This window comes from Podarcis raffonei, chromosome 14 (assembly GCF_027172205.1).
Source record: "Podarcis raffonei isolate rPodRaf1 chromosome 14, rPodRaf1.pri, whole genome shotgun sequence".
NCBI classification, from domain to species: domain Eukaryota; kingdom Metazoa; phylum Chordata; class Lepidosauria; order Squamata; family Lacertidae; genus Podarcis; species Podarcis raffonei.
The window spans coordinates 37204985-37223284 of NC_070615.1; the positions used below are offsets into that span (position 1 = coordinate 37204985).

The window sequence follows — 18300 nt, forward strand, 5'->3', positions numbered from 1 at the left end:
TGCGATTCATTTTCTGCAAAGTAACCAAGAGGAGAAGGGGGTGGGGTGAGGGAAAATGGAAGTCATGTTGGATGCTCTGTTTCATTACATCAGATTTTCAAACAATGTGTTATGATGCTTACATCAAGGTATGTTTTCGCCCAAACCTCTTGGTCTCTCATCTTTTCTGATACACAAAATTACTCAAGACATTTGTGTTTCTCAAAAATGTAATAAAATACCTGAAAGTGGGCTAAAAACAAAAATGGCTATCTTAAACTATACATGTTTACCACTACTAACTTGCTAAGAGATGCACAAACCTCAACAATTGGGCAGTGCATTCAAACCGTAACATCTTGGAAAAAGCCAAGCATACAATATAGCTTAGAAACTGGCTTCCCACCAGTCTATTTACCCCTAATAAAACGAGGCAAGGCAATCCTTTGGCTCTCCTCTAACAGTGCAGGAATAGAAGTTACAGGGGCCAAGCTCAGACTGCTTAGGAAGCCTCTGCTTCATCAGCCACTTCGTCTTCCACCCCTTTCTCCTCCATGCTGTTGTGACGAACCCTCTCTGGGGCAGTGTTTCGGCTCAGAGGAATGCCCAGTCCCCTGTGGACTGCCTCCACAGTCTGTTGGCTCACGTAGTAATGGAGGTTGACGCAGGGAATCTTTTTCCGCAACTCTTCTAGGTACCGGTAGGCCTAGGGAGAACAAAAGTATGTCCTAGTCAAGGGTTGTTCTCACATGAACAGAATGGTAAAATGAACTAAAAAATCTACCTCCAGGTGACTGTGGCACTGACAAGCTATTTTAAGCTCAGACTGTAATCCGTTATCTGCTTATACTGGAACAGTGCAATCATAACCACAGATCTGAGTTGTCTTTGGGAAACCATATCCACAGGTTTTCAGCATTTGACTAAGGAGTTTTCTAATAGCTATAACCAACAGCAGAAGGGTTGTGAGATGCTGGTTTTCATTAGCTGTATGAGTGATTCCCAAGGCTCCATAATATCTAGAATTTGTATTCCTTCATGTTCATATAGCTAGAACCTGCATTAAAGGGCTGGAAGCCAAGAGACAGACTTTTTAAAGATGTTACAGTGTATAGGTAGATGTTACAGAACTGTCAGCAATACTAGTTGGGAAACCTGGCATTAGACGGCTAATAGTCGGCAGGATCTGCCTGCAGAACAGATTTGCTGCCAGGCAGTGTCTTATTTTTGCTTGAATTCCATGTGACTAGAGAGCACCTGGCTGTTCCAGAGCAGCAGTTCCTTTTGCCCACAGCCAGTAATTCTGCCTTCCCTATTTTACACTAGGTCATGCTGACACTTCCTGCTCTTAGCAAATGAATCATTGCATCTCCAGATGGTTCAACACAATTGTTTCCTCTGCTTGTCTGTGGCTCCCCCCTTCCTCCCCGCACACCAGGTGTTGGTAAGAGCAAAGAAAGATTCCCTGATGATAATGTTTATAAATTATATTTGGAACTGCCACCTCCTGCCATCCAACTATATAATAATCTTATTCAGGACTGGTTTAGACATTACACTTCTAGTGAGTTATTTTTCATTCGTGCTTCTGAGAGCTGACCTACACATTCCTAAAAGAATCACTGGAGTAAGTGGAAGATCTGCATGCCTGAATATTCCCCATTCTCACAGGTAGAAAACTAGTACTTCAGGGAAGGGCTGCTCCCTGACATTCTAGCTCTCTGTGTGTAGGGAGTTCTAAAAATACATGCAAGAAAGAATTCAATTATGCTTCTGTTGTATTTTGCATACAAAATAGTATGCAGAATTGTACCACCACATATTATCTGTGGTGATACAATCTCACAAGAACAACACTTGTGTGGTGCTGAATATTTTGAATGGGTCTGCCCATTTCTTATCGAGGAGGCTTGTCCTTTTGAAAGACCCTTGAAAGAGCCTAGACCACTCACCATCTGGAATTCTTGGACCTGTAGGTGGTGTTCTACCAGGAAGCCGAGAACATCTCCCAGGCGGATGGCACTGTCAATGTCTGGCTCACCCAGGAGGAGCTCACACTGCCTTACTGCCTCCTTGGGATCGTCTGAATAAAGCCTAGGAAGGGGAAACATCAGACACTAAGCGCTATGGGAGAAAAGCTTTTGTTACATCATTTGCCTCTTAGTGGAAAAACTGTTTGATGCCTATCAGGTATAGAAATCTAAATACACGCATGCTCCAAGCGGTAGTATTTCCTTTCTCCTGGAATATTTTAGAAGGGACTAAGGAAGGAGCAGAAAACATAGATTGCAGGCAAGTTGAAGCGCCAAGAAGCACACAAGTTTCCATCCCCACTCACAGACACCAGAGTTTTCATCATACACTGCCAAGACTCTGCCCCCATCCTTCTGTTCTTCACCAGGAATAAGAGCAGGGTTGTGTACAGTTCCGATTGGCTGGCTGCTGTGTCAATCGCAAAGCCAGCCTGAAGCAGACATAGTGGGAGGGGGACCGATCCCAAGAGTCTAGTGAGTGTCCAGCTTATCATTCACAACCTCTTTCCTATTGAGCCCCCTGAACTGCAGAAGTTCAGGATGCTTTTGACAAAGATTGTGCAGCATCCCCAATGCACAGAAGTCTTCGCTGTTCCCTCTCACCTCCGGGCCTGAATGAATCTCTTCACCAGGGCCATCTTGCTGTGGAGGAGTGCAAGTTTGCTCTCCTGCTCAACGGGGCTGCGTGTCTTTGCCTTTGACAAGCATTTGTACGCCTCGGTTAGGGCTCCCAGTGCCTTCTCATAGTTCTGGTACTCATCCACCTCCACCTGCAGAGAAAGTAAATGGGATGAATTTCACTTTCTCTTGCGCAACCCAAGCTCTGTATCTGAGGAACAGCTACGCACCTGAGCACAAGCATCGTAGAAACCAGCTAAGAGGTCAAGAGCCCTCCCTTTGGTGTAAAAGCTGATGATGTTCTTCATAATCTCCGGGTCCTTGCGCCAGTCCAGGGACTGGAGATAGTTGGCAGCCATGATGTAAATCTCTCTCTGTCTGGAGACACCAGCAAAGAACACAATCTTCTCTGTGTCTCCCGATTTGAGCAGGGCTCTCATTGCCTGCAAATGAAGAGGCAGAGTTGGTGAGGCTTGCATTTGTCTGTGGCAAACAGCAGCAGCAAGCCAGGCAGAGCTAGGAAAGAAAGACCTGCAGAATTGCATGTTTCAGTCCAAAGTTTAGGACCCCACAAAAAATTCCCATCCCCATACTCTTAGGCTAAAGACAATCAGTACATAGGGTTTTTATCAGTGATAACTAGCACCTTAAATCAAGATAAGCTAACAGTAAGCAAGTGCAGAAGATCAAGGACTGGGAGTAATATGTTCCTACCACCTCATTCCTAAAGTGACAAACTGCAACATTCTGCATTATACTGTACATTACAAAAAACAAAAAAGCTTGGGCGACGGGGAGGAGAGGTTGTCCAAGCTCCAGGTTCAGAAGTAGTAACATTTGCTGGAGAACAACAGGCCTCTCTTTCCTTCTTGCCCAGTTTGTGGGCTTCCCAAAGGGATCTTCCTAGGTCCTTCTCTGGTAACTTTACCAGACAGAGTTAATAAAAGGTGCCCTTAGCCACCAGTGCTCAGACTTCCAGAAACTTTTTACTAGCATCAGCTCCTGCCAGCAGCCACAGCAGTGCAGCACAACTTGCCTTCAGCTTGTTCCCTGACTGCGTGTACTTCTTAGTGGCCATGTGGTAATTGCCCTGCCGCATGCAGCAATCGGCAATTTGCTCCAGAAGTTCCCGTCGCAAGTCCTCTGGGACCTCTTTGGAGTCCTTTGAAATGGTCATCTTCTCAGCCATCTCCTCGGTGATGGTCAGATTCTGTGTCAGACAAAGCTGGAGAGCATCGTGGTACTGCAAGAGAGAACAAACAGAGTAAGATCTTGCAAGGTGAGGGGAGGTGGAGAGGGAGGGAAGGAGGACAATACAACTTGCCAAGCCCAAGCCCTAGGATGAGAGCATCTTTTGAAGAGCACTTTCTAACTCTGAGGCTGAGCTATTTTTTTTGGAATGTGCAGTGCTTCAAAGGTGATTCCTAGCAACACAATGGAAAATAAGACATCACTGAAAGAGTAACCAAAGCCAAGCCATTACAAGCTTCAGGGTGTTAGGGCCAAAAAGAAACATGATAGGAATGCACCAAGGCTCAATGCCGGGGGGGGGGGGAGTGGAGAGAGGGAGGGAGATGGGAGTCAGATAAACTGTTTTAGCCACAAAATGGGCACTGTAGACTATCCTATATCATGATATCAAAGGTCAAAGGTCATCAACTTTGGGTCCTCTGACATTGTTGGATTCTCCCAGCCAGTCAGGGATGATGGGAGCTGCAGTCCAGCAATATCTGGGGAACCAAAGTTGAATAGCACTGTTCTAGGCAACTTGCAATCTGAAGGGGTGTTCAGAGGTTTACTCAACAATTATGAGTTTTCACCTGGCACTTTTTGGACACCTTTTGGGTCCTCAATCTCTTCCCTAAGAAAGTGGAAGACAAATTATTTCCTCTGCCCAGCTACACAAGGCATTCAAAGTGATTCTGTTCTGTGTTATTGTGATAGGATTCAAGGCTTAAAAGGGTAGCTATCAATTTATGATCCCAAGAAATTTCTAATCTGCCCTTCCCAAATCCTATTATACTTGAACCATTCTGCTTGCCAAATAAAGTTTTGTCCAAAGACCATGCAAAGCTTTAGTCCAGAGGAGATTTTGAGAATGTTTCCTAAAAATGGTGGTTTACGGATTGCAAGGTCAAGAACTGAGGGCATAGAGAACAAGGTTGTCATTTGCTGAATGAAATGTCATATATACAGGTTACCTTTTTGGCAGCTAGCAAGAGTTCAACTGCCTTCTCATACTGGGCATGTTCAATGAAGAAGTCAGAGCAACGAGCCAGCAGGGCTGGGTCCGACTTCTCATCCAAGTCGTCAGCAATGAGCTGCAGGGCTCCAAACTGCTCTGTGGCAAAGGCTAGCTCCAGAGCCTTGGATAAGTGTCCTGCCTGTCAAAGGAGACATGAGGTTTTAGCTTCCAGATTTTTGTTATTCTTTATAATCCACTTTTCAGAAAGATTTCTTCACAGCGTGGTAAACACAAATATATGCATACCGAGCATACAACAATATAAAGACAAGGTGCTTGGACTGGTCATGGCAACTGCTAGGTATGCCTCTATTATTGCCTCCCTGTGAGATGGGGTGGTGCCTGTCTGCTTGAAGGAAGCAGTGGTAAAACCACTCCTCAAGAATCCATCCCTGGATTTCGAAAATCTAAGTAACTACCAGCCAGTTGCTAATCTCCCCTCCTTCAGCAAGGTTCTTGAGTGGATGGTTGCAGACCAGAGCCAGGTGCTCTTGCAGGAAATTGATTGTCTAGATCCAATGCAATCAGGGTTCAGGCCCAGTTTTGACACATAAAACTGCTTTGGTATGATGTCCTCTGTTGGGAGAGGCACAGGGAAAATGTGTCTTTGTTAACTGTCCTCAACCTTTTAAACATGTTTGTGGTAGGGAAATTATTGGTTTGTTTTTGTTTTATTACTTATTTTGTGTTCTCATTTTGTATTTTTATGATGTGAACTGCCTGTGATCTTGAAGTGCAGTACACAAATTTAATGAACAAGAACAACAGAGTTTTAAAACAGCCATCATCACACAGTGCGACTATGAAAACAGCATATAATTGGAATAAAAACAGCACCACAAAGCTACACACACATATATATGAAAACATATGTTTTCAAGGCCCACTTAAAAATGAGCAAGGACAAGTCCACACAGCCACTGCAGTACAGAAGCCTGCCGATCAGCCACCAGGAAAGAATTATGCCTCCCACAGTAGTATTCATTTGATTTGAGAAAGGGACTTCCCACAGAGACAGAAGGGCTTACCTTGTGATACAGCATCACTGCCCTGTCCATTTGCTCCCCCTTCCCTTCGTAATAGCGGGCTGCTTCTATCATGTCTTCTGGTGAGCTGAGGAGAGCCAGGTTCATCAGCTGGTCATCCAGGTTGTTCTCCTACTCCAAAAATATTTACTGTATTAGTTATGGTTGGACCTCCCGTGAGGCACACTGATGCAACGGCCTTAGGCAGCTGATGCTGAGGGATGGCAGCAGCAACAGTGCCTAGCTGTTCCTCCAGAGTTTCCAGCCATTGCCAAATGTTGCCACTCAGCCTCTCCTGGGTCCCTTAATCTGACTTTATAATATCTGGCATGATGAAGGATGCTATCCTATCACCAGTGCTGAAGTAAGATTCAACTGCTAGGCCAGCTGGCTTCTGGCAATGTAACTGTGGGGAGGTGCCCTCTTGCCCTTCACCTCAGGCAGCCGGTTATGACTCTTCTCTAGAACCTCCCTTCTCTGGGTTCCATTGCTAATGTCCACAGATAAAACTGAGAATACAATATAAAAACCAGAAACCAAAGCATCTCATAGTTCCCAATGTAATGCAATTCCTTTGAACTGAACAATTAAATTGCTTGTTTACTATCTTAATTTCCATGTATTCGGAGTTCTAAAGAGCCAGGCAGTTAAGCAATTTTAAATAATATTTATTCATTCCATTCCTAGCTTTATTCTGTGAAAGGAACCCACAGAGGTTCTTGGGTGGTCTCCTTTCTAGGCACTGACTTGCCCCAGGACTGTTTAGCTTCAAGCAAGTGCCTTCAGATCAGACCCAGGAAATAATAGCAGCAGCCCTATCAGTTTTAGCTCATGCAGATGGAATTAATTCGCGAGGAGACAAAGCACCCTTGTAACCCTTTTGGTGTAAAGGACACATACATCTTCCTTCCAGGTTGTACCTCCACTGCCGGAAAATTGCCTTTGTTCACTACACAAACCTCAAACTTGGAAAAAGGCGATTCTCTGGCCTGCTGGCACTACTGATAACTTTAATCAAAAAAAGTATGGAAGAATGTTGATGACATCACATTTCCATGACTTCTCTCTAGAATCCTCAGGTTGAATGTGCTGAATAGCATCCACAACACAGGGACAATAACAACTAGCAGGGATTTGTACCTGAGAATCTGTATGACTTTTTTGGCCCTTGTGGCTGGCTTTTCCCATTATCGCCACAGCTGTGAGTCAAAGGGCTCTCTACGGTTTCATTTGGAAACTTGTGATGGTGTGTGAATGCCGCATGTACCTTGCACAACCGAATAGCGTTGTTAAATGCTTGCGCTCTGGTGTAGAAGTGCACAGCCTGGCTGATGTCATCATTGCTCTCATAATGACGGGCGACGTGATATGAAGCTGCCCAGTTCCCTGTTGCATTTGCTATTTCCGCTGCCTGAAATGAAAGGAGGGAGAAGAAAAACCATTATACTTACTGCCCAGGTTAAAGCATCAAATGGCTGCCAGTGCTAGAGAACTCACAGAAAGGAAGCTTAATAGTACTGAAAGAATGCATATACAGCCTTTCCTTTCTAGATGGAATAGTGAAGTGGTTCAAGCTTACCTTCTGGGTGTTACCCAGGAAACAGTGAATACGGACCATGGAAAAATAATCCTGAGCCAGTTCGTAGTATTTTAAAGCCGCATCCATGTCTGCCTGACCTTCCAGATACTGGGCCCACCACTTCCACAAGCCTCTGGAAAACGGAGAAAGGATGACTCAATTAATTGATTAAACAGTGTGCCCTACTAGATGCAGAACACAACACAGCTAGAACACTAGCTTTGCAACAAAACAAGTGCTATGGCTTCTGCACAGAGGGTGCACAATCTAGATGTGAGGGACAAGACGGGGCGGAGATGTCAGAATCTGAAAATGAGCCCCGAGGATGCTTCACCCAGGATATAGCCACTCTAGAATGCCAGTGCAATAAGGCTGACCAAGTACAAGTGACTTATGATCACAGCCTCTGAAACAGAAGCCACTGGCATCTCATGTGGCATGAGAAATCACTGGAGGTTTTTAAGCAGAGGCTGGATGGCCATCTGTCATGGATGCTTTAGCTGAGATTCCTGCATTACATGGGGTTGGACTAAATGACCCCCGAGTTCTCTTCCAACTCTACAATTCTATGATTTATATTCACTTGACAGCAGGCCGGGAAGGAGATGGCAGAACTACCAGAAGATCTTTGTCTGGCCAGCAAATAAGACCAGAATGATCTTGCCCTCTCTACTGCAGTCACAGGGCAACTGGCAGCTGGAGCAGAGTTCAGTCTGGCATGGAGGGATCACACAAACACTCACTTATCTTTCATCTTGTTGACGTAAGACTCCAAGGCCTGTAGATCTTCTGAAAGCATTCGAGGAACCTCAAACTTGTGTGTCTCTGACTTCTCATAGCTGTGCAGGGAAACAGCATGTTTTCATTAGGTTTGCAGGGCCTAGATAGGGGCACAGGACTGGGAAAGTGGCACTGCTATGCACTGTCCTACTTATATCAACACTGGGTCGACGGCAAGAACACGAAACAGGTGTATTAACTGAAAAAGTTGGCTACTGGGTGTTCGTATGCCAACAAAACCATATTACAACTAGGAATAGGATGCTGATGTAGCTTGGACTGCTTTAACAGCAATCCTTTGCAGACGCCCATAGGACTGGAGGTTGCATCCAACAAGGTCATTTCCTCCTCCAGTCCTCTTCCCTGGAGTACCATCATTCATTCTCAAAATTGTCTTAAGAGGATTTGGGGTATCCGCCAGAGCAGGGGTTTTTTGGGGGGGGGGTGCAAGGAGAGAAGAATGGGAAGTCCTGTTGTGTGAGCTGAGCTCTCTGTGCACAGAGTTAGATACAACTTTGGGTTGGGACCCAAATTAAGACTTACTAGGTCAGTGCAAGATCGCGCTCAGCTATGGCTTCCAGGTGCTTTGCGTAACTGTAGTAGGTGGTGCGCAGGTGGACACGGTCGTGAACCTCGGCTACTTCTATGGCTTTGTCCCACTGATCTGAGGCCTGGTAGAACTTGTTCAAAAGGTCATAGCGCTTGCACTGCTTATACAGTTGCTCAGCATCTTCCTGGAATGGAGATCAGACAGCTAAAGAATGAAGAGTGCTTTGGAAATTATGCAATTTTTATATGCATGCGCATATGCTTTGTACAAAAAAGAAAACGGGAATACAAAAGACAAAAATGCAACAATGAGAAATCAGTTAAACAAAATCTGGATACGGGAGAGGTGAGTGATTCAGAACGACAAAAGTAAAAAGTGCATTGTGCAAACAATATAATAATTATCTGATGAAAAGCAAACTAATGTGGGTGATAAAAAAAGAAAATGAGTATTTGGCCAATAAAAATGTAAGTGATAAGGAACAATAAGTCCACTAATCATTATCCAAAGTGTTTAGTATAAAATAATACATTTAGTTATGTGTCTTTTTTGAATTTCTAAGTTAAAAAATGGGAATGACAATGTTGCAATTTTGAGCATTGTGAACTCCCCTGATATTTAGAAGAATGAAAGGAAGTAAAGTTTCAAATAAATAAATATGATATGGTACCCACACCATAAGTGATGAAAAGTACTCAATTAGCCAAACCGCCCCCCCCAATCTACAATGCAGCTGAACAAGTGAGCTGTCACTTGTAAATTACTAATAATTTTTATATTGTGTTTCTCATGAACTGAGGGCAGGTTGAGAGAGCAAAAAATATGGATCACATTTTTGCCATTTTCATTTTCCAGTTGGACGGTCCAGGCCCAGGCAGAGGAAAGGAGTTTGTCACGCTTCAGATTGCTCTCTGGTGTACAACAAACGTATTCCTTGTGATTCAGTTGGAGTGTAATGGAAATGACCTATTTTTTCAAACTGTGTTAAAGCTAGAAATGTGAGGAAATTTTTGCAATGCTGCCCTAAGAAGATTGGACTAAATGTATACATAAAAAAATAAGAGCAATAATGTGCAACTTCGAGACAGGCAACAACGCACTTCCAATATTGAGTAGTAGCAAGGGTTAATTAAAAGAGGAATTTGAAGAACTAATTGAGCCCACAAAGCCCAGAATAGAAGCATTATGACTGAGACAGGATGTTTAAATAAAAATAAGGAAAACGCTAAGCAATCCGACCTCTAGGTCACTTGGTGAGGGAGGCGGCCTCCGCATGCTCCAGTCCAACAGGCTGAAAAAGTCTTGGCAATCTCTGGAGCAATTCCCCAGTAGAAATAAATGGAGGCTTGGGAAATGCTGCCACTCTAGAGCAGACCTTGGACTTTTAGCAAAGTGTGAAAATTACGCAGCCTTAGATGTTGGCTCATGAATTTGGGTGGGTGTGGGTGAAGTTATCAGACAAAGACCAAAGCAACATAGACAGGACATAGCAAATGTGGAGGAAGAGAGTGGGCAACATTTGCTCTCAGCTGTCAAAGAGAACTTCTCTTCCAATGGCAAGTTTGCAGCGCCTTTAAAGTTTACTTTTGGTATTAAACGAGAGGTGGCTAATGGATTTTAACCTGGAAGGTCACATTTGCTGTTGACCAATTATCCGAGGGCTGCATGCCAGCGGAAGGACTGGGGAAAGCAAAGCGGGTGCAAGAGGTCCCAATCTGCTTTAACTGCGCAGTCTGAGTTTCCCAGAATGACACAGAATCCTGCCCCAAAATAGTGGCAGTCTGGAAGTGTCTCTAGTCATCTTTTCAAAGTGCCTGCTTTTTTCCTGCTCCAACACAATTTGGGAACCGTTCATGCTCTCCAAATGGCTTAATATGAAATGAAAGAGGGTTGCTTTGAAAAAAGACACCTGACCTACCAGCATACCCAGCTGAATTGCCAACATGGCTACCCTGGCTTCCAGCTCTGGCTCTTGCTCAGCCTCCCGCAGTGCCTTGGCTCCTCTAGCATGGCCCATATTCCCCAGGCAAACTCTGGCAACATCCAGCCTTTGTGTCTTCACACACATGCGGGCCATGTTCTCCCAGACGGATTCACTGCAGGAAACAAGAAGGGGTGAGGTGCTGAGAGTTGCATTTTGCAAAGGAGGAACCAATCTTGGGAAGACACCATGGCAGCTGAACATGCCCTCATACCAGTCCTGAGTGATTTATCAATGCATTGCCCAGGCCTATTGTTGAAGCTGCTCAGTTGAGGCACAGAGAGGTTTCTGGTGACTAAGTAACTGGCATTGCTGCAATATGTGAACCTGAACTTACATGTGCACCGCAAGCACGTATGTACATGTATATACACACCGCTGAGAGGTATAGGATCTTTTGCTGGTTATGACATGTACAGTGGTACCTCAGGTTACATACGCTTCAGGTTACAGACTCCGCTAACCCAGAAATAGTACCTTCAGTTAAGAACTTTGCTTCAGGATGAGAACAGAAATCGTGCTCCGGCGGCGCAGCAGCAGCAGGAGGCCCCATTAGCTAAAGTGGTGCTTCAGGTTAAGAACAGTTTCAGGTTAAGAACGGACCTCCGGAACGAATTAAGTACTTAACCTGAGGTACCACTGGGCTTGTTATGGTTGTGCGTTAACCCTTAATCTTATGCCCACAAGAAACTCTCACACGAAGAAACAAATAAAACTTGGTTTATTATATAAAATAGGAGGACTAGAATATATAAAACTGCTGCGTGGACAGCAAAGTTACAGTCTAAGCAGGTAGCAAATTACAATACATACACACTTGGATGAAACAGTAGAAGATTCCTGAACTATTGGAAAGGCCTATGGAAGCATGGCATGAGAATCTTGCCTACACTAGAAAGAGGGAGGTGGGGAAAGAAAGTATGTCTGTCCTTAAAGAGTCTTAGGGGAGGGAGCTCTGGGTTAAGTGCTGTCCTGTTGGAAATGTGAGAGCTACCTAACCTTTGAATTTAGGTTTTTAAAATACATTTTTGCCAAGGCATACAAATAAGGGGGGGCAGCTGTGAAATGAGTGATTCCTACTTATTTCTATACTTATTTCTGGAATTTCCTGCTTAATTCTCACCTTGCCCATCTTAGTGAAAAATGGCTAAAGCTGGCCATCCTGTTTGCTTAACAAGTGGGTGAAAGACTTTGATAGCAAGCAATTATCTGAACCAAGGCACCTCTGCCTTTAAATCACCTTAGCATTGTGTGGATGGATCATTCTGAGGAGCTGAGTATTCTGTACTTAGCAACTAAATTTGCGTGTGTTAATGTTTTAAGTCAGATGTGGGTGAACTCAGAATATGACCAAATGCCTTTCAGCAGGGGACTGGGATCAGTCTTTTTCCAAAGTCACTGAAGCTAATCATGGAGGGTCTCATGTTATATGGAAGTTATGTCAATCCTATGCAATGATCTACAGAGATAAACCATATCATAAATTCAGATTAACACACACCTCCTTACAGCATCCCCTCCCCAGGCTTGTGCTCCGAGCAGTGGCAACGGAGGGGGCTTCAGCTCCCCCCAATATTTTTGTGCAGGGTGCAGGGCCACCCCCAGCTGCTGGCAGGCGCCCTCCACATGTCCCAGCCCCAGACTCTGCCCGGCAGCCCAGAAGCCAGGAGGCGGCTTGGACAAGCGTGGAGGGCAATCTCCACGCTTGCTCATACCAGCCACAGCTCAGCATCCTGGCTCTGGCTGTGGCTGGGCCGTGCAAGCACAGAGCCCTCTGTGCATGCCAGGGTGCATCACATGACAGCGCCCCCTCAATGTGGGGGGCAAGTTGGTGCCCCTGGCTTCAAGCTGGACTGTTGCAGCAACAGTGTGACCACGCCTCCACCTAAAGTTAAGTACCCTTGCCTGACGGAGTGCATGCAAGCAACCTGCAACTTCTCCTACACGGAAGTTGTTGCTGTGTCTGCCTCTTTAAGCCTCTCCTGGTCCTTGGAGACAGTGGCAAAGAGAATGGAGGGGATTCTACTGGCCCAGTCCTCTCAGGAACAGTCTGCTCCTGGCATGTCCTGCACCTCCTCCCCTGTCTCCAACTGCTTGGCCTCTTCCCCTTCCTTCAGCCACGGCTCCTGCCTCATGGGCGGCACAAAACCCCATAAATTGTTGACCCCTTCTCCTGGATCAGTCTCAGAGCCCCCTGCCTCTGCCACACACACCTCGGAGCCCTTGATTGAATCAAGTTGGCAGACCGAAACATCACTTTGGCATGACTTTGCCTGTTTTTTGACATTGCTTTGACCGCCACTCGAGATATCGTTGCCAAACTAGGCATGAGGGTTCCCAAGGTTGGGGCAAGGGTCATCTTTGATGCTTGGGTGCCAGACACCATTTTGAATCAAAACGTGTATTGCAAAATTCAAAGGATAATTGTATTGCAGTCTCTGCATTCATCCAGGGAAGTGTAAATCAAGTTGGTTCACTAAAAATGCAGACTGATCCTTAAGCATCTCTGCTCTTCAGAAAATGCAGTTAAGATGGCAACCTAAAGGAATTAGAAGGAATGTTAATGGACAGAAGGCACAGACCTATTATCTTTTAAAATGTCTCATGGAATCTCTCTCTTGAAGGCTGCTGTTTTTGTCAGTGCAGTCTATCAAAGGCTGCTTCTTTTCCTGCTGAATATTAAGCTCAGCACCCCAAACAAAACAGAGCAAAAGTCAAATAACAACCAACTCAGCCCCCCACAGCAGACTCTGAGAATTTCCTGAGTTTATCTTTGGAATGCTACCTCACATCTGCACTTCATCAGCTAGAGCAAGAGGTCCTAACAAAGACCAGATGCAGCAAGGGGAGAAGTGATGGATTACAATATTTCTCCCCTCATTTAAAGGAGCACATCCTCAGTTTTCCACCTGTAAAATGGGAATGCAAGCTGCCCGCTTCATAGAGTTGTGAGGATGAAAGCAAAACATACATTTTAAAAGTGTTATGAAATTATATGTTTAATTATAACAATTCCAGACTCGGATGTTTTCTTGTCATTTGCCTCCCCCTCTCCATTTATTTGCATTTCATTCATTGAAATCAAAAGGACAGAGCATCAACTAGAAGAAGGGATGTGGGAGAATTCTGCTGAAAACAGAAAATGGAGTGAAAATTGATTATGCTTGATTATTTGTCCCATGTCCAGAATGAAATTAAACCAGCAAACGGAGCCAGTATTGCTACGGTTGCTGCTTTTAGTCCACAAATGATACATAATTGATGTTTTCTCCTATTTAAACTGTGTTTCCTTTGCATTGAAATGGATGGGGTGGAATAACATAATGGCAACATAATCTATGTCATTAATTAACTAAATTACAGAAGTTTTGCCATAGCAAACAGAATGACAAATAATATGGATTTTGGAGGAAAATGAACTGCAGTGGAATGGAAACAGTGCTGCATGTAGAAAACAAAGGGTGGAATGGAAAATGATGCCTTCTTACATTCCTACCTAGAAGTATAGGATATATTGCACCTTGTTCACAAAATCTCTCATTGATGTGATTGAGATGCTTTTCAGAATGGCAAGTGGACTAAAGACTGAAAAAAGGGGCATCCTGAATTACCTTGCGGAACAGCAACTCTCATAAGGCTTAAAAGTTATCTAAAACTGAGAACATTGCAGTACTTTAGTGACATATACAAGTCACAAAAACAAAGTGTGTAAAAATGGACAATCAACTTCACCACTAGATGTGGGAACTAAAGAATATGACCTAATTTTGCAAGGGCTATGATTGAGCATCCTTTCTTCAGCTCAATAAATCTTCAACTGTCCAACGGAACATATGCAGTTGTCATGCCAAGTCAGGCCATTGGTCCACCCAGATATACCACTGAGCTACAGCCCTTCTTGTTATGGACTTTGCAGGAGAAAGACACCTACTCAACAGAAGGCAGCAATGCCATGTTAACACTGCGAAAGTCACTTCCCATTGAATTAAAATAAATGGGGATAGCTTTGCTGCAGGTGGGGAAAGGAGAGAATTTATCTTTTGCAGGACAAATATGCTCCAACAGATTAGTGCACAGCCTCCAATGGCACAGAAGAACGTAATATTAAAGTGGGGGGGGGGGGAGAGAGACAACTGGCAACTGGTGGGGGGTTAAAAATGATAGGGGTAAAGGGGTGTATGTGTGACATGCCTGACAGTGATGTAACTCAGCTAACACTCAGCCACACTGATAGAAGTAGGAAGCCAAGGACTGCCATTTACCAGCAAGCTGGGTTAGTGACTTGAATGGTAATAAAACACTGATTCTCCATGCAATAGGAGCACGTGATGGGCTGGCTTTGTCTGGGTGACAGCTGCAAACAACTCCACAAACCCCAGGAAAACCACAGTATACGTAAATGCCTGATGACTAATTTCAGCTTTCTCATTGGAAAAAAGCAACAACACAACACTAAATGTGAAGAACCCTAATGCGGAACAGTACAAACAACTTTGTCCCCTCTACCCAGCCCCACCTGCTTCCCTCCCCAGGAGGAGACAGGAACTAGAGAAGGAAAAGTATCATCCTGTCAGGTCCCCATCAGGATGGGAGCCATATTGAAGAACTATATAGCTGAAATGGACCTCAAGATTTCCTGAGTTAAAAAAACACACCCTAGGCCGGGGCCAGGAAGAGGGCAAAGCACTATTCCCAGCTGGCTCATACTTCTCCCTCCCGCTTCCACTTTCAGAAGTAGAAACAGAAGGATGCCCAAGTCCCCAGAAACACCTTCCGCTCTGGATTCCTCTACGGTTTGCTTCAAGCACACAAATGACAGCTGGAAATTATATGGAGGGGCCACTGTGCAGCTTACTTCCATTTCTGGTGCATCTCACCAAGTTCCTGCCATACACTGGCTTCAGTCAACTTAACAGGGTGAAGTTTCTGCACGATACCTATAACAACAGGTAATAATTCTCTTAGGTTATGCATTTGGAAAAAGCCCAGTCTTATAATGGGTTTATTTGCTGTTCACCCATGTATTTTAGCATTGCAGGAGCAAGAGCAAAGCAGATACCAAGTTATATTGGTTTTAACTATCATGACATCCTGCAGAGAATCCTCATAGCTGTAGTTTGGTGCAGGTGCAGATCTCTGTTAGAGATCCCAAACAAGGCAGAATTTGTTGATGAAACAAGTGACAGTTAAACCAATTCAGTTCTGTTGCGCAGTAAAGGTAAAGGTACCCCTGCCCGTATGGGCCAGTCGTGACCGACTCTAGGGTTGCACACTCATCTTGCTCAAGAGGCCGGGAGCCGTCGCCGTCCGAAGACACTTCCGGGTCACGTGGCCAGCGTGACGAAGCTGCAACTGGCGAGCCAGCACCAGTGCCGCACACGGAAACGCAGTTTACCTTCCCGCTATAAAGCGGTACCTATTTATCTACTTGTACTTAGGGGTGCTTTCGAACTGCTAGGTGGGCAGGAGCTGGGACCGAACGACGGGAGCTCACCCCGCCGCGGGGATTCGAACCGCCGACCTTACGATCAGCAAGTCCTAGGCACTGAGGTTTTACCCACAGCGCCACCCACGTCCCCTTCTGTTGCGCAGACATCACCCCCTTCCCAGTACATTCTACCGTCTACATATGTATGATTATTTTTTATAAAAGAAAAAGATGGATATAAGCATGTGTTGTTTCCCAAAGAAAGCCAAGAACACCTGCAACTTGGGCTTAAAAAGATGTAATCATCACACATGTTTGGATTTAGTGAAGGATACAACTAACACAAAAATTATGCAAAAAAGGAAGAAAGACATAGAGGGTTGTATCCAATGCTAGCCCTACTATTGAAATTAATGGACATACCTAACTTAGTTTCATTAATTTCAGTAGGCCTACTCTGAGCATAACTGAGATAGCTACAACCTTGAATATTCAAAAACTTAAAAAAAGCAAAACACATACTGATTTCAAGCTACAGTTACCTGATAGTCTTATTTTAACATTTTTGTAATTTGGCGGGGGGTGGGGTGGGGGAGGCAGGTCTGTGACCCTCCAGATATTGCTCCAGATCTCCCACGGATCTCAAACCCTTGGTAAATTAAGCACTTTCCCTGCATGTGAAAACAGGCTCTGGTAAAATGAGCAGACAAGACCAACATTGTGCCCAATGGTAAAGAAGGTGATTACTGCATGTGCTATAGAGGAAAGTTAGGGGCAGATGTGGCTTATCAACTGGGAAGGTAGCCCATCTGAAAGAAACACTTTGATTCTAAACATCCGCTGCCTTGAGGGATTATCTTCAGGAGAAGAGAAGGCTAAGGAGTAAACCCTACATAAATCCAGAGTTGAGTCCCTAAGACAGTTGGATGGTGCCTTGTACACATCCTTCCGTCAACTCTTGCAGCCCAGCTGGTGTCAAATGCATTGCTATACTTTCCTCTGGACCACATGAGAGATGCCAAGAAGTGGGTATTGTTGCCTGGGCAGCCCGGGACCTCCATACACACTGCCTAGGCTTGCACTCCAAGAAGGTCACTTCGGTGCTGCTAAGGCAGCATTTTGATTTCACCCCTGTAAGTGTACTCCATTGTCCCTTGAGACTGATGAATGCCATCATCTCTAAACATTAAGCCATGCTGGCTGGGGACGAAGGGAGTTGGAGTCCAGCAGTATCTGGAGGGCAACAGATTGTGCACCACTGATTTAGTGTTACCACTATATTAGGAACTGTGTATAGAGATATGATATGAATGAGGAGCACAAGTTGCACCTTTATTTATTTATTGCTCCAATTGCCAGGTGTTTGTTTTTTACTGAATACTTTTGCCACTGTTTGATATTATTCATATACATTTCTGCTTTTGTTCTTTTTATATCTGCTGTCTGTTTTTACGAGCATTTTACTGCTTTTTACTATAGTTTTATTTTGACTGAATACTTTCAGGTCATTAGCTGTTTTCAATTTTTTATGTGAAAGGCATATTTTAAAGTAAAATTAGCTTTTGCAAATAAAGGCAAGAGCTGTAGTAACACACACACACACACACACACACACACACACACACACACACAATGGGGAAAGAGTTGCTTGACTGTCCTTAGCACTCATCAACATGACCAATTTTTGTCCTGCAAATGGAATTACTCTCATAAAGTGCACATCAGCATGATGCGATGCTAAATTTGTCTTTGGAAGACAGATACGGCAAGAGAAACTCCCAAGTGACAATTTCCCCTCACATACTTTTGGTTATTTTTCCTGTCAGTAAGCAATTTTTTAAAAAATAAAAAATCTCCAAACTTCTTGCTTTCATTGCCAGGATCTGAGAGTTTGATTTTTAATTTTGCTTGGGAAGAGGCCCAGATAACTCTAGTCCCTGAAAAGCCTTGATTTTCCCAGTTGGGTTTCATAATTGGCTCAAGCCCCAACAGCTGAATCTGGCACATAAAAGGACCTGTAAAACTAATCCTACTAACACAATATCACTGAACTGGTTACATTTTTCTGGGAAGCAAAGGAAG

General features: G+C 44.4%; 1 protein-coding gene across 1 annotated transcript in view; it reads right to left on the bottom strand.

The window, feature by feature from the left end:
- Positions 1-41: 41 nt before the first annotated feature.
- IFT140 (intraflagellar transport 140) overlaps positions 42-18300 on the bottom strand; it is an 83343-nt gene continuing 65084 nt past the window's right edge. The window contains exons 19-30 of the mRNA XM_053364706.1: positions 10728-10905; positions 8803-8993; positions 8223-8318; positions 7480-7612; positions 7168-7311; positions 5904-6032; positions 4832-5014; positions 3667-3873; positions 2861-3073; positions 2616-2782; positions 1932-2073; positions 42-685 (exon numbers count right to left, since the gene is read on the bottom strand). Coding sequence (XP_053220681.1) covers positions 482-685; positions 1932-2073; positions 2616-2782; positions 2861-3073; positions 3667-3873; positions 4832-5014; positions 5904-6032; positions 7168-7311; positions 7480-7612; positions 8223-8318; positions 8803-8993; positions 10728-10905 — 1987 coding nt within the window. The 3' untranslated portion in view covers positions 42-481. The remainder of the gene's footprint in view (positions 686-1931; positions 2074-2615; positions 2783-2860; positions 3074-3666; positions 3874-4831; positions 5015-5903; positions 6033-7167; positions 7312-7479; positions 7613-8222; positions 8319-8802; positions 8994-10727; positions 10906-18300) is intronic.